Here is a 24,124-nt window from a genome sequence, read left to right as displayed (position 1 = left end):
ACCGGACTAACCTGATAAAATAACACAGCCACAGCCACAGCCGACGCTATGTGCTGGAGGAGTAAAGCAGCCGCCGTTTAGCTTCGTGGTGAGAGATGCAGTTCGTAAACATCCAGCAGTCCTCCATACTGTGAGCGCTGTGTCAGTTTATATGTACCGCCGCGCGCAGGAGAGCCAGCCTACCTCCTCCAACAGCCGCGACACGCGCCCGGCCCAAAAAGGTGCCCGTTATGAATGGAAAACAATAATTATTATTAGACCAACTCCGCTTATTCCATAGATATTTTTCCAGACGCAGCCTCCCGGTGGACATGTGACCCGCCCCCTGCGTAACGTAACGCCGAACCCGGAAACAGCTGGAGCACCGGCTGTAAAGGTGTTTGCGTTTGGGACGGACCTGGCTGCGGACAGCTGCAGCCGGTGGTCAGTGTGTGGACATGGCAACCACAGCTCACCTTCCCACAGTTAGGGACCATCTGCAAATTACTGTCAACTTTAGGGACTGAAATAGATAAGAGTTAATGTGAAAAATCATGTAAATTTAGTTCCGACTGTTAAACTTTTGACCTTAGTAGATTCGAAGTGTAATACTTGTGTTTTTCATAAATTACTATTTTTCAACTGTGAGTGACCTATTGACCTATTGGTTCAAACAAAGTCCATTCTGGGGTGTGTGACCACAAACATGGCCAACATATGGCTCAGCTTCTTCTGTTGAATATTACTAATTTGCTTGTTCATTAATTACATCTTAATGTGGTGCAATATTCTATTTGTATTTAATTTCCATGGACTTTTAATATTTAGGTCACATTCTTGCAAATAAAATCATACATAATTTAATGTATGATCATTTTGGAGGCTGTAGTCAATGATGCTGTCATTTCCATCTATGAAGTCTGACTTCACTTACATAAGTGAGAAACATCCTATGTATGATGTATAAAAACACAGCACTGTAACTTCACAGCACTGATACAATTTCACAAAGCATATTTTCGTATTTCTGGATTCTTTTTTTTCTTTTTTTAAATACCCAAGTATTCAGTATTCAGTATATAACTTTCATAATTGTTCTTATTAAGAATAGATTAATAACTTAATTAAAGAGCGAGAGAGTTGAGTTTATTTTTTAGACTACTATGACCATGACAGGTTATTTTCACACAATGACCAGCAAATCCTCTTATACAAAAAAAAAGAACATTCTCAAGTTTACACATGTACACATACTTACTCCCTGATACTTTACTAATCATGTAAACTTGACTTCACTGAGTAAATGTAAGAAGTATCCTCACAATCACATCCCTTTATTATCAATGAATAAACTAAAAGTGAATTCATTTGATGTAGCATAAAACAGATTATATTAAATAACTAAAATCACCCGTGCTAGTGGCTCTGTGAGGTTGTACATGAGAACAGTGATGAGTCTTTCTCTTCCAGCAAATTTGCAATTCGTAATTTCCTTTAACGTAAATCCAAACTCTGCATTGTTGAATGTAATGCCTGGACGTATGCTGTGGAAGAGACAAATGTGACTTCAGTTTTTTTTTTTTTTTATGTTTTCATGTATAGTTCAAATAAAGCAGAGAGTGAGGAGTGTGTGCAGTACCTTTGGGATTGTTGTAGAAGACACAGTTGTTAGCACAGGTGTTGGGGTGGGAGTCCCAGAATGAGGAGCCACAGCAGCAGAGAGGAGGAAGCTCCAGTTTCTCCTGAGACAGTCGCTCTTTCATCTGAGCTCTCAGAGCCTCAATGAACCTGCCCGGAGTTAAAATCATCCTGTTTATCAGGGCAACTTTTGCTTCAGGAGCCATTGCACTTATTTTAGTGTGAATCTGTAGTTTGGGCTATTTGGTGTTTGGCAAGAAAAAAATGAAGCACCTTTATATTTTAGCTCTGGTGTGGTTTGTGTTCATACTGATGTTAAAAAATTACATGTACATGTGACTGGTCTGTAATTGTAAACAAGTGCAACATGAGCCCTAATGATGCAAAATGGTCCAAAGCTGACCAAGATGTAGTGATAACCATTATTATTCTGTAAGACCACAATGTGGTTTAATATATCATATGGTTAATAAATATTTACAAGTGTAAAGGATAGTTACTTAATATGTCATAAGCTATATTCCAATTAAAATTTCAAATCATTCCAATTACTTTTTATTGAGGATCTACTGAAATCCAAGCAGTGGACAATTCACTGCATCATATTTTGATACTACAGTATAAAGAGTTCTTCCTTCTTACTTTCACTCTCATCTTATTTTTCACAGAGAAACTTGCAGTAGCGACACATTCAAGCTTTGCCAAATGAACCTCCTGTAATTACCTCGTAGTCACTTTCCCTTTCTCCTCCTTTTTTCTCCTCTGCAGCTCCGCAGCTCTCTCCTCCTCCTCCAGCTTCAGACGCTCCAGAATTAGCAGCTCTCTCTCCTCCAGCCTCTGTCTGGCCTCCGCCAGCTGCCGAACTGCCTCCAACTTTCTCTCTTCCTCCAGACGAATCTGTTCTTTCTCTGCTTTGATCCTTCAGTGAGGACAGGAACATTTGGGAGGAGACTTTCACTGAGGCCAAGTGCTCACATGCAATTTTAGTTTGCAGTCTGCTTTTTAAGCATACAGTACTGGGCCATATTTTAGCAAAAATAATAACAAAGCAACACTCATCACCACTGTTGTATGTTAGAAATGATCAAAAGTGAGCCTGTATTCACACATTTGGGCCATAAAAACATTATAACACATAAGAAGAAGTGATACAGATAAAATTGCTGTGGTCACCTTGCTGTTTTCTTCAGGTGTTTCCTGTGCTGCTTGTTCTCCTTCACCAACTCTCTCTCTATGTTCATGAAGTGACGCCGATGCATCAGGAACTGAGACTGACGCTGCGGAAAAGAGCACACAGCATCTGTAACATCTGGTTTGACAGAGTTTGAAGTCAAAGCACCATGTAGTCGTCTCATAAGTACCTGTCTTTTCAATTCCTCTTGGTCGGTAAGAGGCCACAGGACGTGGGGCTCGCCAAGGTTGGACTTCAAACCAGGACCAGGGTGTGAGTTGTACGTCTCCCACGGTGCATACTCACTCACCTGAAACATACATACAACCAGAACAGAGTCAGGAGATTTGGACTAAGTGTTGTGAATACACCTAGCTGCTAACCTGAGTTAGAATATCAGCAGCCTTTCCCTTTATCTTTAATTTAATGATCAAATTGTTTGATGCTTTAAAACACATCAAAATCACATTTGGGTTTGACTCAACTCAACATTCATAACCAGTCAGCATCCAAGTTAAAGTGTAGCTAAATGAAGCCAGGAATAAACTGCACTGTTTATCGTTTTGGTTCCCTTTGACCTAGATCTGTGAATCACAAGATGTTAGAAGGAAAACGGAAGATGCACTTAGCATTAACCTTGAATACTTCCATGATGTCATAACTCACAACTATGTACAATAAACTAAACAATAATAAAACTTGCCCTGGTTTTATATTTCTATTTAGACTCTGTCAGCTGTTTAAGGGCAATATCATAATCATCATCATAACTGTAATGTTTTTAACAATTGGGGTTTATGGGCCCAGTGAACCCAGTTGGAGAATATCTGAGCTTTTCAGCTCTGTTGAGGCCAAAGTTATTAATTGTCCATATTAAATGCCATCTTTGGTAAAGAGAGACACCACATGGGCAAAAACACAGCACAGAACTTTTATCTTTTAAGACATTCCTTCACTTTAAGCTTGAGCAGATTTCCCACTGACTATCGTGTCACACTTCAGTGAGCCTTGGGAATTTTCTCACTGAAAGACATCAACAGGGAGTGAACCATGATAAGAAAAAAGTGCCACAGCTGCATCCTGCATATTTATCAACCTTCTGCTGAACGAGGGGACATTCATGTTCACTGGTGAGGAAATTATCATCTCCCTCTTCCCCCTCTTCCTCCTCTTCCTCCCCCTGAGTGTCCTCTTCTTCCAGCTCCTGCTCTGCTCGCAGCATGTGAGATGTAGCCGTCTGTTGAGTGCAGATCCAGTGATTTTTTATTATACATTGAATGTGCAACAACATCTACACACACAATTATTAGACTTATAAATTGTAAAAAAAAAAAAAAAAAAAAAAAAAGAGGAACTAGTGTGAGACACAGAAGCTCACATGACTGGTTGAAGAGATGTTCCGTTTGCCTGCAGGAAGGTCTGACGTCATTTCCCCATGTGGGATGGTGCGACAGGCGGCCAGCCGGAGTCTGACCTGCCTCATGCCTTCAGTAGTCTGGACAAGGATGGAAATAAATAACTCTCCAGATTAATCACTGTCACATTATTTTATCACTCACACATGGAAAGAATGGGATCATTCTCATGGCAAAAAAAACAAAAAACACAACACACACTGCAGAGATTTAAAAGGACCACATAAGGCTGACTGTACATCACAAGGGCACAATAGAGGACGTGTGGGACTGCAGCATGATCCTCAGCAGCCTCGCTCAGTCCCTAGGGAGCATTTAATCAATCACATGAAAGAGGCAAGAGACGAGTACTACAAAATTGCTATGTTTAAGTTATAGAAGACCTGATGATGTATTTTGATTAAGTGCCAAGACATGTACCGCACTCTCTGGTGGATATATTATGCAAAGGTGACACTGTTTTTAATTAACCGTCCTGAGATGCTACTTCAGGTCATCTATCTGCTGTACATTACAACTTCTGTCAACAGAATAGCTAAATACAACTTTCTAAAACCACAGCCATTCATTTCCTGCTGTAGCACCTTTCACTTTTGTGGTTTCAGACTTTCGTCTACACTTTTAAACCCTGCTGCAACGATTTGTTCCTATTCAGACACCAAAGCACTAGCAAGGTCAGAGAGTGATGTTGGGTGATAAAGTCTGGTTGACAGTTGGCGTTCCAACTCATCCCAGAGGTGTCGAGTGGGGCTGAGGTCAGAGCTTTGTGCTGGCAAGTCAGCTTCTTTCACATCAAGAAGAGAAAACCATTTCTTTCTTTCTGACTTTGTGCACAGGTTCACTGTCATGTTAACAAAGGAAGTGGCTTCCTCAAACTGTAGCCACATAAAAAAACAAGACAACCAGTCGCTATGATTATTTTCATGTATCACTTTTTGTAGCGCTGCTGCTCTGTCCTAGTCACCAACAGCAGTGGACACAGAAGCAGGTGAAATAAAGGTAACTGAAGTTTAAGGGAGCTAAAGACAGCTGTTACTGAACTTAAATCAAAACAGTAAATAAAACATTATGTTATAATGCCACAGCTTCGTTTTTCCAACTGTGCTCCAGAGTGAAAAACTGCCTCACCTCCTGGGAGCTCCCCTCCATCATCCTCTGTCGTGAAGGCATCACCCTCTCACCGACAGACACAGGGTGGGTCTGGAAATGATACTGTGGTTGTGGGGTTCTCCTGTCAGATTTGACCTGGACAAAGGTAAACACAGTGAAATAGGGTCAACAGCAACATGGACAACTTAAAACACTGTCATTTTAAATGTATTTTACATCAATGTAAACTAAATCTTTACATTTTGGATTGTTGGTTAGACAAAACAATTTTAAGGAATAGATATGAGAAACTTTATAGACTAAACGTTTCATAAGTTAATCGAAATCAGTCCAAATAATGTTTTCCCCTTACCATTGTCTCTGTCTGAGGCTGCTGTCTCTTCTTGAAGACTTGGGTTCGCTGTGCCACACGGTGGCGCACTTCATCTTGAAATCGCCGCAGGCTCTCTTCAGTCTCCCTCCTCCTTTCTGCCTGGAGCTCCTCCGTTAACAGAGCAAGAGCCTAAACCCAAGACAGGGGAAAACTGTCTTTGTTACTTAGAAATCAACCAGCGGTCTAAATTAATGTGACTTTGTAGAGTTAGCTCCTTCAACCTGCCCCAATCCTCTGCCGACAGTGATTAGAAGAGACAAACAGTGCAACATGTTTCAACTGGCTGTGTAGATAGATACAAGGGGTGTAACACTAATCCTAATTAATACGATATTAATACGACAATGACAGGGGCTACTGTTGTTCTGTCCTGTACTGACTATTTCACTTCCACTATGGTAAAGATATTTGTCTGATAATATACCTTTGAATTCAAGGACATATCTGAATAACAGTCCTTCTAGATCATTTGAGCTCCAATAATTACTCAACTGGCTGACAATTTACTAGGTAATCATTTTGGTATTCTTATTTCTATGTTATTATTTTTGAGACATAAAAACAACCCAAACCATAAAATCTTGAAAAAACAATGATAAAATTCTATATGTTCATTGTGAAAATGAAAAAATGCTATATTTGTTTTGTCTTAGTATCTAAAACCAGTCCTTCCCAGCCAAGTCTGAACATGTGGTTAGACTAGGGGGATGTTAAAATATCGTGTGACCTGACATGGTAAGTGTTGAAGTAATCTATCTACATAAAAGCAGAGGTGGTGTTTGCAGTAGTGCCTTCAGAAAGTATTGAATGTCTATTGAAAAACCTGCACTTAATTGTGTTGTATAATTTTAAGTGGATAAAATTGTCACTGTTACCTACCAATCTAAATAAATAAAAAAAAAACATGATGTCAAACTGAACACTTGGCAATTTCTTCAGTAAAATGTCATTAAATATAATAGATAAAATCTCCCAATTTGAAAAGTATTGATATCTCCCCCTTTGAGGAAGGTCCTCCTGGGTCACTCAATACAAGCTCTGCACACCTGGACTTGGACAGTAGTTTCCAGTCATATTTTTTAAACATCTGTCAAATTAGATTGAATAACACTGATTATATGCCCCCATTAGGTCAATTTACTGTCAACAAAATAGTTTTAACAGTTAGTTAAACTGAAAACACACTGACAAATCTTCCTAATCTGATCATCTCCAGTGTTAACGTAACCGTCTCTGCGGCGCCTGGCAACAACACGACACAAACCAGCTGGTGATTAGCCTTTAAATCCCAAACTTACCGCCGGATGCTCCAGGAAGTCTCGACCGTCCTCCACCCAGGCTCCCACCGCCACCACCGCCTGGTTCCTCCCGGCCAGCACCTTGTTAGCTCCTCCGGGGGCTCGGTGCTCCCTGCTCCGGGGAACCGAGGTTTTGTTTCTGCCGTTTGTCGACGCTAACACCCGGCTAGCGCTCATAGCTCGCCTCGCTAACCACCAGGCTGACGTAAAGTACCGGGTTAAAACGTCTCCTCGCTCCGCTTCTTCCACCGTGTTGTTCACGCTACTCGCTGACTATTTAAATGGAGAAGAAACGGACAATAAAAGTCAAATCCGTGCCAAGTTTGTTCATGTAAACATAAACACCAACAGGTCTGTTTTTTGAGTTTCGCTCATTTCGTCTTCTTTTACTTTCTGGCGTTTGACAAACGGCTCAGTGGCTCGATACCGCCCCCACGAGGACAGGAGGCGACACTGCGATAAACCATTAAAGGGATAGTTCACCCAAAATTCAAATTTCACTCATTATCTACTCACTCATGTCGACTAAGTGCTGGGAGAATTTTCAGAGTCCTCCGTGCCTTCTCTGAGTTACCGGGGATCCGCGCAGCAGTATTTGTCCATATAATGGTTGTGAATGGTGCTCACTTTTCTTCGTCCAAAAAGACACACCAAAAAACATCCAGATACCTCCATACTGCTCGTCTGTAATGTCCCTCTTGTATTGAAGCCCCGACATGAGAAATTGTTCCGCCTGTCAGTGCAAATATTTGCACTGACACAGGACGAGCAGTGAACTGAGACACTGGGAGCTGTAATAAATCTGTAATAATGTCCCTCTTGTATTGCAGCCCCGACATGAGAAATTGTTCAGAAAAAAAGTCTATATTTTAAAGGTGTACAGAAAAGAAAACTGAATTTGAGCCCACTCTGGATCATAAAATTAATGTAATAACTCATTTTTCAGACAATGTAGGCCAAACTTTGTGCAAAATTCTATTTTTGAGTAAATCCGGGATGAAAGTGTGTATTTTTTTTCCCGCATTGGATAATGCAGGCGCACGGATTATACGTCAGCCTGTACACGATTCATCAGCCACTGATATTGGATCCGTCATCCGTCATTCAAACGTCTGAGACACGCACACACACGCGGAGCTCGGGCTCGCCCCAAGCTTTGAATATCCCGCCCGCTCGATAACGACCAATCAAATTTGTTTTCCTTACTCGGGTAAACTCGTGTTGCAGCTCGTGACAACTCGGCGCGACAAACAGGACAAACGGCCATTTCTGTACAGCTTTAAGCTTGTTTTGTAGCGGAAGCTCCCAGTGTCTCAGTTCACTGCTCGTCCTGTGTCAGTGCAAATATTTGCACTGACGGGCGGAACAATTTCTCATGTCGGGGCTTCAATACAAGAGGGACATTACAGACGAGCAGTATGGAGGTATTTGGATGTTTTTTGGTGTGTCTTTTTGGACGAAGAAAAGTGAGCACCATTCACAACCATTATATGGACAAATACTGCTGCGCGGACCCCCCCGTAACTCAGAGAAGGCACGGAGGACTCTGAAAATTCTCCCAGCACTTAGTCGACATGAGTGAGTAGATAATGAGTGAAATTTGAATTTTGGGTGAACTATCCCTTTAAACACAATGGGTCTCATTCATGAAACGTGAGCAGCACGGATTTTTGTGTAAACCCTGAGCAGCGCAAATTTACGTGGATTTCCGCATTCATCAATCTTTTAGTAGTGCTGATTTTTTCGTAGCTACTCACAAAATCTACACCTGCTCCGGACTGTGTGTAGCGCTTGTGTAAATGTAGGAATGCAAATAAATACTGCTTGTCACTGTTGAAAATTACAATTTTAATCCGTATTACTCTCTCTCATGTTCAAAATACGCCGACGCCTTTGAAACACGTAATTTAAACATGACAAACAATTAGAAATATTTGGAGAGAGAGACGTTTTAGGGATCGGACACGCACAAACACGTCAAGGCTCCATCTAATGATGATAATAATCTGATATAAAACCGGAAAAAAACTTTTTTGTGTTGCTACACGCTCGGTGGGCGCACACTTCACCCTGCGCAGCAGCGCAGTTGGCACCGGTTTGGATGGAGCTGTGACAGACGGCTGGTGCTTCTGTAAGAATATAACCTGCCTATATAACTTCATGTGTTGATACAACCATGCTCCTCTACAGCTGAGGCTGTGAAGAGCCTCCTCCTCCCGTCGCTGCTGTAGCGCTGGAGTTGTGTGTATTTTTTTTTTTTTTTTTCATGTTTCATATCGAACTATTCTGGCTTTACTTCTTAAACGGTTATTTAATCAACCAAGGATACTTAATTCACTAAATCTGTTTCTTCCCTCCACGCCTTTGACCTGTCCCAGTCACACCACTACTAACAGAAGATAATTAAATATTTTTTCTGGACTCCACTTCACCCAAAATGACTTCGATCCGCGATCTCTCTCTCTTTTTTCTCTCTCTCCCTCTTTCCTTGTTTGCGTCATGGCCGCAGGTGAACAGGATGCACCTACCTCCTAATATGGTGGCAGGATCTCCTTATATGGCTATTCATGTATGGAGATCTATGCTAATTGCTGATCACCGGGGGCGTGTTGTTAGTTTAGATGGGTTGGCATTCATGAAGTTACACACGTGTTTACGATCAAATCTGAGTTTCCCGCACCGTTCATGAATCCGGAGTAGAATTTTAGTAGAGTGAGCTTTTATGTGCAAATCTACACACAGATTTACTCACGTTTCATGAATGAGACCCAATAAGAGTCAATTTTATTGGCCAAGTATGATTGTGAATACAGGAAATTTGACTCTAGTGGCTCTAAATGTACTTCAACAGACCACAGAGCAAAGATAATTGAACACAAACATATGACTATGATTTACAGGTCAGTAAAAAATCACTATAATATGAACAAAGCTGAAATATTACAGTGGGTCCGCCTGCTGAAAAAATGCTTTGGATTCTTATGCTGAATTGGTTCTTGAATATCAGTGATGATAACCAAACACACAATTTAAATGTTATATCAGAGGAAGCAACTTCTAAATAAGCTTCATTCTAAAAAGCATAAGGCTTGTTTGATATTCTGTATTTTCGTTTTAGGAAGGCCATTTGAAAAATAAAAGGCAATATAGTATTTTTCTAAAATGGCCGTACACTCGATATCAGCAGGCATGACTCAAACAGGAGTGAGTGGTGCACTTGGTGGGGATAGGACTACTTTCAGGTGAAGATGGATACAGATTTTATGCTCTAGTAAGTTTATAGGAGAGAGATGGAGTTTGCAGGGTTGAATGTGCTGAAGCATGTCGCACAATTTAATGGTCTGTCTCAGAGACAGTTTGTGGACAACAATGAAGCTCTAAAACAGAAAGCAATGACAAATATGGCATTAGACATCTGTTAATCTGTTGACAGTGAGAATATTAAAAAACTGAAAGATTAAGAGCCTAGGAAGGTTGTAGGTTTTGCAGATATTTGATGTTAAACCAAAGTTTTGGGTGGTAACAGTACATACTCTTACTGATGGAAGGACAGCAGTATACATTACATAAACCATTAAGTCACTTTCACTTGAAACAACTTTTGTTTTCTTAATTTCTTTATTAAAAAATGACAGTATTTTTACTACAGGAAAATAGAAGGAAATTGCATCACTCAGTGTGCAAACTGGACATTTTCAGATATAAAGATTACTCTGGATGTCAGTGGTTTTGACAAACTTCCGGAGGACTTCTGTGCTTGGAGACGAGCCCAACTGTGGAGAGAAAGAAAAGCACAAGCTTAAAATATTGAACATCCTGTTTAATGTGATAACAATTCAGGTGTGTAATATGAAATCTCAAGTGCACTTCCAAGAGATCTGGTGAACTATGATGTACGGTACATACACCTGTGTATGCTGTGTATTTTAAGAGCGTACATTAGGTAAGTATCACCCACAGTGTTTGATGTTTAAATGATTAATTTGGTGATTACTGAGGACACTGAGGAACTCATCCAGTACATATTTCATCATTTGCTTAAAAAAACACCTCCTCTTGTGATGTGACAGTAAAAGTTGATGAATGAATGGTCGTTTTTATCCCAAATAATTAACGGAGCAGTTGGAGAGACTGATTTATTGGACTCAGATTTAACAGGAAAAAGCTCCTCACCTGTATGGACTTCCCAAGCTTAGCCAGTGCGGGCTTGTAGGTCTCCATGGTGACAGAGTCAGGGCCGATGACATCACTGTAACACTGGTAAACAACAGCGGCGATCCGGAGGACCTGGCAGTGGTTCAGTACTGATGAAACAGCACGAAGTGGAAGAAAACAGGGTTATGTGACGACGGAGAGAAGAGCAGGCGGTTTGACATGAGGTGTGTGACCTGTCAGTCGTCGGCGTCCAAGGCTCAGGGTCTTTATCCTGACCATACATCCATTTAATTGGACTGTCAATGTCTTTAAGTGCACCAGCATGAAAATGACCAAATCAGGATGCAAGACTATGTGTTGTCGGTGAGTGGTGAGGAGCCTAATGGTGCTGCACTTCATTTAGTTGGCAGACGCTTTTGTACAAAGCCACTTACAGTTTTCCCCCGCACACTCACACCGGGAGCAATCTGAGGTTCAAGGACACTTCAGCAGGAGGAGGAGAGAACCTGGCTGAAGCTGGATTTCTAGCCTGCCTTACTTTGGTTCATTAATTCATAAAAAAGGCGAGACCACAGCGAGAAGAGGGTCTGAAGTGTAATGTCTTCTACAAAGAATTAACAAGATCCACTGATCCAACATTTTTTAATTGGTTGTTGAGGTTAAAACCTTGAAGCACAACACAATGTTGTTTTAGGCATCCCACCTTAAAAGCTCTGAACTGAGACTTCCAGGACTCAAAACTGTGACTTGGTCCTGTTGTGAAGATAATGTTACCTTAAACAGCCACAGGGAGGGTCTGTCTCTGACTTGTCAAAAATGTGTCGCTATTAAGATCATTTGTTGATTATGTAGCTGCTAATCAGTGGATTGAAAGACTAGTGAGTAATGTCAGGTTTGCACTTGATTTTGTTAAATATGAGTTAATTATATTTGTCTGTTCAAGACCCAAAACAAAAAGTATTATTTTCTTATTGTTCACTTGAATTCATTTAGAAACAAGTTAAAATTGTGGGACAAACATTTGTTGTTTCAAGGGTACAACTGTAAACACTGCAACTTCACATTTAACATTTAAAAAGCAGCACCAGCAAAGTGTCTGTCATGTCTTAATGTGGGTTTTCAAGTGTGATAAAGTAAAGTAAAAGTAAAAACCTGGCCAGGTAATGTGGGCTTGAGAAGTTGAGACATCAGAATTCATGAGAGCGAAAGTGTGTAATATTAGTACCTGCAGCTGGAAGTCCAGTAATTATGTTGGGTTGCTCCAGCGCCCTGCAGACGGGTTGACCACTGAAAGTACCAGTATGCAGAGAGCGCAGGAAGGGAGCAGAGCTGGTGCACAGATAGTCTGCCGTCTTGTAATCAGCCACAGAGCTGTCTGACAACACTGTCACATTCAGCTCTCTGTGCTGCAGGCAGCTAAACACCTACAAGACACACATAAACACACGGTTACATTACAGGACAATGATGTAACTATGGTCAGGTCTAAATGTCTCTATTTCTTCTCATGACATCATTTAATCAGTGTGTGCCATTTATTTTGCTGTATAAACTCACCTTGTCTGTCCACTGAAACTGCTGGTCCTCCGCTACGTAGCAGGTCACTTGGCATATCAAAACCTACAGGGGAAACAACGCAAGAGACGCTAAATTCAACATTTGTGGATCAGAGGCTGGTGTCTGTCTGCGTGGTGTAAGTCGGAGACAGGAAGCTCCATTTTCATGGAGGTCACGAACTGCACTTTGTTTTTTTCCCCCCCTGAGCTTGACATTCGCTTTGCCTGTCTGTGTGCTGTTTTCATGTTGTGAAGTGCAGCAGCACCCAAAGCTCAGGAGAAGGTGAGAGTTTTATTCAAATATGACAGCTCAGAGGAAGTTGTTGGATTTTGGTGAAAACTGCTCCAGACAGAGTCATTCAGCTGGCGACCTGGTGAGTCTGTCAGCCGTGGAAAAATGAACACGCTACAGTGGAACAATGTCTTTACATATAACCTCAATAAAACATTTAAAAAATATGTTATAAATATATAAAACCAAATTATCACTCTCTAATTGTGAGGCCTAATTTGCTTGGCTGCACACCATACTTGAGATGCAACGAATAGTTTATTTTTCAATTAGTTTCTTTGTGAATTAAAGCAGATATCAGTGGAATGTTTTTGTTAATATAAGTCCTAAATAGTCCTATTTTCCGTCAGCAATCACTTACATGAAGTATTTCAGCCTAAACACGAGTCTCTCCGTCACTCTGCTCTGCTGTAACGCGAGGAGAAAATTTTCTTTGTGGGATACAAGTGTTATCCAATGAGGAGAGAGAACGGCATGAAGGGCTGTGTGTGCAGCCAAGGGATGCGCGTGAATGTGGTGATGTAGCACGAGGACCAATTGATGCCTGACAAGGGCGGGGGCTGCTAACTCATGGTGCGTTCAAAGAAACTCGTACTTTGTGTTTTTCCTTCCTGTGAAGTCATACCAGTTCGATCTGGTACGAGTTCACGGGTCGGAAGTTACGAGTGGCCGTTATAGGGAACTTTCACAGACAACAGGATGGTAAAAACACGAGCTACGGGTTACCTGGAACGCTACCAAGTCGTAGTTGTGACTTGAAGCTGTAACTTACGGTTTCAAAAGCCTGCCTTGAACGCAGCATTAGCCGAAACGGCCGTGAAGCTGATATCTGCTTTAATTGTTTATTTAACGAATTACAGAAAAAGCAAAAAAAATGCCCATTGCTATGGTTGCAACCAACAATCCCCAACAAGACTAAGATATTAAATCATTATATTATAAGACACAAACACACACTAACCTATCGTGCCATGCATTTAAATCAGTCTTAAAAATGGAGATTATGATGAGAGGAATTTCAGCAAATCGGTAATTCATCTGTGAAAGAATGTGTGACTGTCACAGTATCTGCTGCTCAGAGCGGCTCTAGTCTGTATGAAAGTCTTCTCCTTCAGCTCATTAAATCTCTGCAACTGCAGGCAACAGGAGAAGGAATGTGTGATAAATGCGAAGCTTCCTCTGCAGCACGGTGCAATCACACACAGCTGTTCACCGTGTTGATTAAACCACATGCAAATGACACTGGGCTGATAGAAAACAAGCACATACACCTCTCTGCGCGCATCACACCGGTCAGTTATAACTCTGTATTCTGACAGTTTATCAGAGAAACGCTGAGACGGCGGATTAGCATGGCTCATTAATCCTGCGTGTCATGGCCTACTTTCCAACTTTTAGAGCTGAAGTGGGGTTTCATGTTTTATTCCTGAAATACATCACTGTGCAAACGCTTCTCTATCAAATCGGTTACACTCTGTGACCATTTATAAAATGAGATACAACAGACCTGAGACTGGAATAGTGTTGATGGATGTTATCATATAAATGGCTTCAGTGAATGTGTTGCTTCTGTCTGCATTCCTTACGTTTCTCCATGGATATTGGCTGACTTTTCCACTGATCTGCTGCATGTATGCAGTATGACAATTAGCTTTTTTTTAAGTGAGAATAACGGTTTTAATGTGTTAAGGAGCAAACACATTAGACTGAATGATAATTGAGTCTACAACAAGCTGGTGCTTCATGTGGGATTACTAACAGACAGATTTTAGTGCGATGTACTCAGGTATTATGCTCAGTGTGTTACTCACTGATGGGTTTTCCTTGTGTCTGTAGAAAAGACACGCCGACTCCTCGCTGGTTGATCCAGACACAGCCCGGCTCCTCTCGTTCCACACAGATGCGTGTCCCACTGAATCCCAGTTTCCAGAGGCGAGAACGTACACCGACAGAAACCCTATGAAGACAAAGCCAAACAGCGGATTTGTGATTTTTTTTTCTTTACTTATTAGGCATGGAGACATTATTCCACTTTCAGTTTTAAGGATTGATTGTGTACAAACATGTTATCGCATCTGAACTCACAGGGAGACCTGCATTAAAGTAACAGACCCTATCACACCTAGACAATAAACAATATATAACAATAAATTAGTTAATCAACACAAAATCTGTAGGAAATTATCAAAGTCATTCATATTCTATAAAAAAGCTAATTCATTCATTCATTATTGTCAGCCTTATAAACTACATTCTTCAGCTTTTTTCTGCCATTTGTTTTAGTGAAGAGAACATGTTTGGTTTTGGGAGTGTTACCTTAAGTAATGTCTCATCAATTAACTGAGAAAAGAATCAGCGAATGAATCCAATATGTAAATAATTGATAGTTGCATCCCTCGTCTGGCTGCATTACATTTACAGCGTGTGTGGTGCTCCAGGCCCACATCCTGCTGGTTTACTGACAAACCAGATGGGATGGAGTCATCATCAGTATTCAAAATCACAGCTGTGCTTTTCCTGCTGTGAGACGGCGCTGTAATAACTGCATATCAACAAACACAACCTGAACATAAGCAGTAACAGTGCATATTATCATATGAGAAAAAAAAGGGCAAATAAATATTCTGACTCATTCACAGTCCAAATCCAACAATATTCAGTTTATTATCATGTGTGAAAAGCAATGTATCAAATTCTCTAGAATAAGCATTTATTCCATAATCACAACAGTTGCCAATCAACCTTCTTTCAACTAATTAATCAATGAGCAGCTTTATAGTATATCAATCTCATGTCTATGTGTTAAGTGAGAAGTTGGAGACAGGACATGTTTTGCCTAGCTTAGCCTAACACTCAAAATATGTTCTCCATCTACAATAATATAGTTTCATTGTCTTATATACTTTACTTTCTGCTTCTGAGCAAATTAAACAAATAATATACATGGCTTTATCTTAATTAGCTAGTTGCCAGCTTCATCATCATCTTCTGTTGAGCAGGTACCGTACATTGGGTTTATGTGCAGTGTGCGCTTCAGTGTGTGCTTTTGAAAACAGCAACCTTAAGCTTGGAAAAGAGGCGGATGAACCAAAGCATAAAAGCTGCAGGCCATAAAATGTAGATGTAAGCAAACTATAAGGTACAAAAATGCTTTTGTGTGGGCTTGTCATAAAGAGCAACAGCCTTCACATTACACACGTTCCAATTATTGCATTTTTGATGCCATCTAGGAATTTAAATTTCACCGTTTCACTCCACTGACCTCCAGGGGCACAACTCTACCACCTGCATCCCCATTAAAACAAAAAGTCTGTATTTAAAAAACAAATTAACAATCCAACCTTAAAGCAGAAGTGAGTGATATATTTGTGTTAATATAAGTCTTAAATAGTTATATCTTCCGACAGCAATCACTTACATAGAGTGTTTGGACTGAAACAGGGGTCTCTCAGTCCCTCTGCTCTGCTCTGAGCCGAAGAGAAAACATTTATCGTATCCTACAGTTTTTATCCAATGAGGAGAGAGAACGGCATGCAGGGCTGTGTGTGCAGCCAAGGAACGCCGTGAATGTGGTGACGTAGCGACGAGGACTGTTATGGTGCGTTCAAGGAAACTCGTATTTTTCCGACCGTGAAGTGGTACCAGTTCGATCTGGTACGAGTTCACCGGTCGGAAGTTACGAGTGGCCGTTATAGTGACTTTCACCGGTAAAACAGGTCGGAAAAACACGAGTGGGTTGCCTGGAACGCTACAAAGTCGTAAGTTGTGACTTGAAGCTGTAATTTACGATTTCAAAAGCCTGCCTGGAACGCAGCATTAGCGAAAACGACCGGATCACTCACTTCTGCTTTAAGGAAAAAACTACTCAATGATATGTCTTGAGGACAAGTAAATAAAAAAGGAGGGACAGGTAATCTTTCAGTGTTGTGGGCTTTAACAAGCATCATTTACCACAGGCCCTCTGCTTTGTAAAACCTTCATGAATGTTTTTTAAATGTTAGACATAGAGGATAAATGCTATAATCAAAAGCTGTAGCAGAAGGGGGTTATTTTCTGTAGAAGCACGTTTCTTTTTTTCAGAAACACTGATTAAATAAACACTCACAGAGAGAAAGGGCAAATCCACTGCCATCTAAACCATAAATGTTGAAGATGTAAAATCTAAATATTTATCCATTACTTACTGGCAGCGTTGTGTCCAGCAGCGAGGATGAAATCTGTACACTGCAACTTGTTTCCAGACTTTAGTGCTTCAGAGACTTCAGAGCTCCAGTGCAGACGAACCTCCCTGATGAATAGTCATGTGGGTTAGAGTGGAGGAAAAGATTCAGAAAACATTGTGCAAATAAAATTTCAAGCGTTTTATTGAAGCTTGAGACATTAAGTAACTGCAGTAACTGGGAGGATGGAGGAGCAGCAGGACGGTGGTACAAAATAAACTATACAGGGGACCAAGCAATCAGTTTGTCTCCTACATCACATACTTCAATGCAGGTCTCTCTGCTGCATTTTTCTGCATATTTCTCTATTTATTTGTATCAAAATCATTAGAGATGCTCCCGTGAGAAAAACAGCTAACATTTTAAATCAAACTTGCATTCATTTTGTATTTGTAATAAAACAGATAATTAGAAATTCCTCTTCAATCCATATGGCCACAAAAACTAGATCCTACCATAACAAGAGGCATAGGCTACAGTTATTTATACTGGACTTTAATTGGCATATTACACTCGATTGTGTTTCCTTTTTTCACTTTAGCTACTTACTGAACTTTTTTGCTCTTTAATTTTATATAACAACTACAGTCAACCGTAGATTACCCACTGTATCGTTTGTTTTACATTGACAGCATCAGTTGCCATGATAACGATGTAAAATGTCATGTGTCATGATGGCTGGCAAGAGCCGACACGTCTATAATGGTGAGACGTGTGGTACAAACCCGTTTTTTTTTATCGAAAGGTGTGTGCTGCCTCCAATTTCACCACTTAAAGATAAGTTACAGTTCATTTCCCTTTAAGTTTCAGTGATTTATCTCCTATACGCTCCCATGCTTTCTGACGCATCGCTTCCTGGTGCTACATGCTAGCTGGCTAGTGCTATTTACCTCTTTTCCTCCAGCTCTCTGCGGATTTGTTCATCTTCTTCGTTTTCGTCGAGGTCCTCGTCGTCTTCTTCCACGGCCCGAGAATACGTCGACAAAACTTCACCGAAAAACGTCGCCATGAGCACTGTCTTTGCAGACAAAACCGAAAGTTTGGCCAAGGATTCAGAGGGGACTAACAGCCGTGACGTACATCCGTCACTTCCGCCGTTGGTGGCAACACGCCTTCAGAATAAAAGCCCGACCCCAACCCAGGAATCCTTCAGTATAAATGCGTACACAAGCCTGAACCAGTGCACGAATTTATTGATCACCAAGGTGCATGGAGGAACAAGAGAAAGACCGAGAGGTAAGGCAAGTAATTACCTGAATGGTACAGATTAGAAAAAATAAATAATTTTGCACATTTTTAATGATCTTTGGGGTGCACCTTGTTAACATCCCTTAGCTAACTCAACAGAATAAGATGATTTATGGCCTAATCACAATTCATGAAGGGGTATGTTCAAGTCTGTGTTAAAACAATATTCACATGCACATTTGAGACCAAGAATAGCTGTTGATTGTTGATAGTTATTAAAAATAATCATAGTATACCCATAGGTGCACTAGTGTATCATAGTAAATAGCAGCAAATAGGCACACAACAACAAAAATTATAATATGACGAAGTGCTGTTGTGGCTCCAAAGTCAGAGATATTCAAATAGTCAGAGTCCATTTAAGCCAATTTATAGACTTTGAGATTCCCTTTTTGTGTTTCACATTTCAGCAAGGAACTACAGTCCAGGGAGACAAGTAGAGAGTTTTGTACTAAAAAGATTGTAAGTTGAGAAATTCAGAAGACAGAAGTTTTCATTAGCTAAGATTGCCTCTCATTATACCTTCTGCTGAGCTATAAAAAGCATCTTTACACAAAAGGAGGACTCCGCTCTTAGAGTGAAATCCTAATAAGATGGGATCTGTTCAGGGCTGCGATACATGATGAATTTGAAAGGACGTGAACTTGTCCTTTAAGCATAATTTTCAGCATTATGAAAATAAAAAATAGATCTGACTAAATATTTCAAATGCACAGAACTACCTTCAGCTGAGCAGCTCAAACACACTGTCCATGCATACAGAGAGGTGCAAACACCAGTCGCTTCACACGGTGCCGGTGGGAGGCTCAAAGCCCAGGGCTGCATGCATGAGTACTGCCTGCCTGACATATCTCAGCCTGAGATGTTCACTTAAATCAATGAATGATTCAAGGCCGGGGCTCTCCAGTGGATTCACATTGTGCGTGGTTATACAATGCATAGGAGCTGGAATATGACTAACAATTATAGCGTAGGACTTCTTGAGGAGATATTTTTGGGCCGCTGTGCCAATCAAGGGTAAACGTGACACCCCACACAACTCCACCAGCTTCTTGCTGATAATACATAATTAATATGAGTGGCAAAATAGGGAAAACATCATTTCTAAAGGATGCTGGCAGATCATCTTCAGTTGTAAAGCCAGCTAGAAACACAAGCCAAGTCATGTTAGGGCAAATTGGCCTCAAGTTGACTGCAGAACATCCATCCCTTCCATTGTGTTGTATAATTCATTTTCCGGTAAGCTGTGCCCTGGGAGATGAGGGACAAACAGAAATGTGATGACATCAGCACGGCCATAAACATTCTTCATTGTCACCAGAAAATGCCTAGTGTTGGAAAGACAAATTGGATTGCAGGGCAAAGCCTGGAGTAGAATAGAGAGTAAGCTCTATTACCAGTGCAGAGCAATAATGTAGCAGGAGGCCATAAAGTAACAGCAGAAAGGCTTCCTGTCACAAAATGGAGCAACATGCTAGGAGGAAGCTTCGGGCTGCTGTTAACATAATTGATAGTAGAGAGAAGGGGAGAGGGAGGACGAGTGTGGGTGGAAAACCTCCAGGCTCAGGACAACAAGAGAGGAATGTCAACAACCGGACAAACAGGGAATGTCGTCACAACACTGACCATTAAAAAGGGGCTCGGGATGAAACTGTCAGAGGACAAAAAGCATCTACAAAGAGCCCGTCTTCTCGTAAACCCAATAACAGTGAAGTCTGAAGATTGTGACAGCCCCTTCGCTCCATCTGTCCGTCTGTCCTACACTTTGGTCGGGAGCAGCAGATCCCTCCTACGGGCCAGACTGCCATGCCGGTTGGGACGTGCACAGACATTTTAATAGCCAGTGTTTCAATTACAAAAAGGGCTGCTTGCTTCTCCCCAACCCTCACCCCCCCCTCTCCGTCCTCCTCCTCTCATATGATTGATACCGACAGATCACAACCCATCAGTTAAATCATGTGCACAAATTAAGTCGTCCAAGGGCACAATTAGTAATTTGTGCACGACGTTTTGGGAATCTGAAAGCAAATCGAGAAGAATGGATTTTGCAATGACACCTGCCATGTTCTGCAGAGAAGGGATTTTTATATACAATACATATTTTGTATTTGCTGCACAAAACATATATTACAGCACACAGAGATATGCAGTAATAGTCAAGCCTGCCTCTAACCTCTCTCCTTTCACAGAGGTCATCCAGGAATGAAAGGAGGTGCTCAGTGAAAAACAGATTAATCTCTGTTTTTATCTTTTAGAAATACAGTGTTAGGTAACAGAACATCCCTACTGTGGGATGTGAAATGCACTCTGTGTAGATATACTCATTAACAAAAGGTTACAGAGGTGTGTGTGTGGCACGAAAGGAGCTTAATTTACACCCACACTATTTATTATCATGTCACCTACCTCAGTGTATGATTTGAATCGAGCTGTACATGTGGTTTTCTCCCCTGTAATAACTAACACACATAAGGACAAGTTTTAAAAAATATTTTACCAAAATGATGTAGCTTTGTTTCTCCTCCTTTTCCTCTACAATGTTGCCAGCTACCATGTTTTTATCAACTGCACCTACAGAGGAACCAAAGAAGAGAAAACGGGCAGTTGATCAAAAGTTAAAGCGAGAAGATGAGTTCCAAGTTTCAGCAGTAGAGAAGCTTTGATTACTGTGGAGTGCATTTGACACTATCGCCTCTATGGGACTGTAGATGTTTTTAAGGAATAACATTTCTTAAACAAACCTGGACGACACTTATATGGCATTGGAAAGAAAGGAGGGAGCATGCATCCTGTTAATCTCCAATATACAGATACATGAAAATCAGGATTGTTATTTTTAAAAAAGCATCATGAGACTTTTGAGGCGTCGATCGCTCCAGCGTTTCTGTCCACATTCGAAGTCGTCACAGATAGATGGAGCATTTCCACGCACACCTTTAGCTATTCACCCATTGTGTCAGACCACCCACCAACACTCACATTCACACAGAGGGGCAATTTAAAATGTGCACTCCAGCTCGGCTGCGTGTCAGTGGATTGTGGGAGGAAAGTGGAGCGCCTGGAGGAATCACAGACACGCAGAGAACATGCAAACCCCACACACGGAGAGGATCAGTTGCTTAGGAACAGAATTGTTCATCAACTGTGGGTGTGATCACTTCTGAGCAAGGTGTGGGTTTTTTATTCATATTGGAGTTGTGTTTAACGGGAAGCGGGGCTCTGATGAAGCTTCATGGTGCCTCGAGGTGGGTGGAAAAGGTGAACTGATGTTGATGTGCCCTGCACCAGCTGAAGAAAAGATCGATATCACATAAGTGAGCAAACAGCAAAGAGAAGGATGCTTATAGATATTGTGTGTTATCAAATCAATATAAATGCATTACTATTTATATAGCACCTTTCTTTACATAGTTAGATGCTTGTACAGCTATAAAAAAAAAATGAAGATACATTAAAGCAGCTGTATATAACTGTAGGCCTACATAACATAATTTTTTCTATATTTGGTCACTGCTCACCACTGGACTGATATATTCTGTATATTTTTCTTTCCTTTTTACTTTATTATTATTTGTGCTCTGCATTCCTTTGGCTGCTGCAACATTCTAAATTTGCCCAGCGTGGGGCGCATAAAGGAAAATCTGATCTTATCTTATCTTGACAAAAAAGAAAACCGTGACAAACAAACAGCACAACCAAAACCAAAAATAAAATAAGAGTAAAATCCTGTGATGGTATTTAAAACACAAACACAAAAAAATTCATGCATCTGATTAAATAATTCAACAATTAATAATCAAAACATTGATTGATCATATAGCACATTCCTCACAGTAAATGAATCGGTTCATTTGAAACATAAAAAAAAAACACACTGTGGAAGCTGCATCCAAAACAGACAATAACAAAAAAAAGTACAACAATACGATAATCTAATAATTGTGCTCCATGTGATTCATGACATTCTTGTCATTATATTTTGCTTTAAACCTGCAATCACTGTTTTTGTTTGCTTGTGTGTTTTGGCCTTTTAGATGCAGCAGAAACACACGTGTAAACACAATTATGTACTTTTACAGTCATGTGCTTAACTTCTTTGTGTGTTTTTTTAAATCCAGAAACACCCTCAGTCATGTTTCCAATCACCTGGCCAGTCTAAATTCAATGTTGAGCGTGTGTTTTCAGTTTCCATTCACTTCTTTATAATATTTGCTCCACTGTGCTGATCTTCTTGTTGCTCACAGCGTCTGTCTGCCGTTCGGTGCTGAGCAGGTGTTTTACAGTGAGGTTTGCTGTCACTAAACAGCAGCCTGCTGTGGCCAATAACAACACTGTGGGAGCCAGCGAGGGGGAAGTAAAACAGGAAATTTATGGAGTGGACAGCTAAAAACTGAGCCGGGAGCTGCTGATTCAGGTGGTAATTGACTGGTTCTTCACTATGAGTGACTCCTTTCATTATGTCACGGTGTAAATTTCATACGTCCTCATCGTTATAAAAATACCAACTGTTTCTGCTTTTTTCTGATTTGAATAAAACACCTTTTTTGACAACTGCTGGGATTTCTGTAGGTGCATAGTAAAACGGCTTGATATGACAATGAATCGTGTGACTCATGTTGGAGCTCAGCAGGATGAGTGGATACTGTCACATGTGTGAAAAACCTGGTTGCATGACTATATCAATTGTTTATTAAGAGAACTGTGTAGAGAAGTGTTGAAGAAGTGAATCCAGGATTGAGAAATGTGTGTAAATATTTAACTGGAGAAACGTTAAATATCAAGTGTAGGTTTGCATAATGAGACATCGTCCTATGTGAGTGAACTCGGACTCAGGTTAAATAATCGGTCAGTTATCAGTATCAGACCGGAGGCAGTTGTAGTAGGTAGTAAACTAAACAGCTGCTACTGTGATTTAAAATGTCCTCACATTATTAAATTGAACTAATGCACCAATGGAACAGCAGCAATTTTATTGCAGCTGTGGTCAATCTACTGAAGATCAACATGTCATTTCCTGAAGGTTCCACCATTTGGCCTACTTCTGTGTGTGTTTTATTTAAGGGATTTAAGGGATAGTTCAACATTTGGCAAATTGGCCCATTGCCATAATCCCTATAGTCATAGCAATAGGTTTGTTAACATGTAGACGCTACAGTCCTCAACGCAGGCGTCCCCGGTTCGAATCCCACATCGGGCAGACCTTTCCTGCATGTCATTCCCCCTCTCTCTGCCTCCCCCTTTCATGTCTATCTCACCATGTACTGTCAAATAAAGGAAAAACGCCAAAAAATATACAAAAAATAAAATAAAAATTGTCGGTGCAAGCTATTTTTAGAACAGCGGAGCAGAGCCGCGAGCTGCTCAGAGCTACGCTACAGAGGCTAATGGGATTTCTTGGTTTCCCTCATCAAACTCATCAAATACACAATCCAACAACTCCAAAACGCTCTGGTGGACAAGTTGTGACCTGCACATTCACCACGCTATGAGATAGTAAGGGAACATTATGAGTCCGTAACTCTGAGCAGCTTGCGGCTTGGCCCTGCCGTTCTAAAAATAGCTTGCACTGACAATTTAAGGTAACAAACCTACTCCTAAAACTATAGGGATTATGGCAATGGGCCAATTTTCTAAAATGTTGAACTATCCCTTTAAGTGTGAACACAGAT

The 24,124-nt window shown here is 40.8% G+C and overlaps 2 protein-coding genes across 2 annotated transcripts; both read right to left on the bottom strand.

Moving 5' to 3' along the window:
* Positions 1-1,169: 1,169 nt before the first annotated feature.
* On the bottom strand, positions 1,170-7,359 carry ccdc15 (coiled-coil domain containing 15). The gene is made up of 10 exons (XM_083987063.1): positions 6,985-7,359; positions 5,666-5,815; positions 5,332-5,448; positions 4,167-4,283; positions 3,885-4,025; positions 2,979-3,098; positions 2,791-2,894; positions 2,342-2,536; positions 1,619-1,767; positions 1,170-1,523 (listed from the first exon to the last, which is right to left on the bottom strand). Exons 1-10 carry the CDS (start codon positions 7,159-7,161, stop codon positions 1,474-1,476), a joined length of 1,320 nt encoding a protein of 439 aa, XP_083843189.1. The 5' UTR covers positions 7,162-7,359; the 3' UTR covers positions 1,170-1,473.
* Positions 7,360-10,590: 3,231 nt separating this feature from the next.
* psmg1 (proteasome (prosome, macropain) assembly chaperone 1) lies at positions 10,591-18,297 on the bottom strand. The gene is made up of 7 exons (XM_083985912.1): positions 18,098-18,297; positions 17,172-17,275; positions 14,799-14,944; positions 12,697-12,759; positions 12,365-12,563; positions 11,158-11,288; positions 10,591-10,757 (listed from the first exon to the last, which is right to left on the bottom strand). The coding sequence occupies exons 1-7, from the start codon at positions 18,214-18,216 to the stop codon at positions 10,680-10,682; spliced, it is 840 nt and encodes a 279-aa protein (XP_083842038.1). The 5' UTR covers positions 18,217-18,297; the 3' UTR covers positions 10,591-10,679.
* Between the last annotated feature and the right edge of the window lie 5,827 nt (positions 18,298-24,124).

This window comes from Trachurus trachurus (assembly GCF_905171665.1).
Source record: "Trachurus trachurus genome assembly, chromosome: 14".
Taxonomy (NCBI): Eukaryota; Metazoa; Chordata; class Actinopteri; order Carangiformes; family Carangidae; genus Trachurus; species Trachurus trachurus.
The sequence above is the reverse complement of the archived record's forward strand: the minus strand, read 5'-3'. Positions and strand labels throughout refer to the sequence as shown.

Bases quoted from the DNA above. Each gene is read 5' to 3' on its own strand.
- ccdc15 (XM_083987063.1), bottom strand. From the start codon at position 7,161: ATGAGCGCTAGCCGGGTGTTAGCGTCGACAAACGGCAGAAACAAAACC. The intron at 3,099-3,884 runs GTTGATAAATAT...TGTATGTTTCAG, and splicing joins GTCCCCTCGTTCAGCAGAAG to GTGAGTGAGTATGCACCGTG. The intron at 1,524-1,618 runs GTACTGCACACA...TCTCTTCCACAG, and splicing joins CTTCTACAACAATCCCAAAG to CATACGTCCAGGCATTACAT.
- psmg1 (XM_083985912.1), bottom strand. From the start codon at position 18,216: ATGGCGACGTTTTTCGGTGAAGTTTTGTCGACGTATTCTCGGGCCGTG. The intron at 14,945-17,171 runs GTAAGTAATGGA...TTGTCTTCATAG, and splicing joins TGCTGGACACAACGCTGCCA to GGTTTCTGTCGGTGTACGTT. The intron at 10,758-11,157 runs GTGAGGAGCTTT...TTCTCTCCACAG, and splicing joins AGCTTGGGAAGTCCATACAG to TTGGGCTCGTCTCCAAGCAC.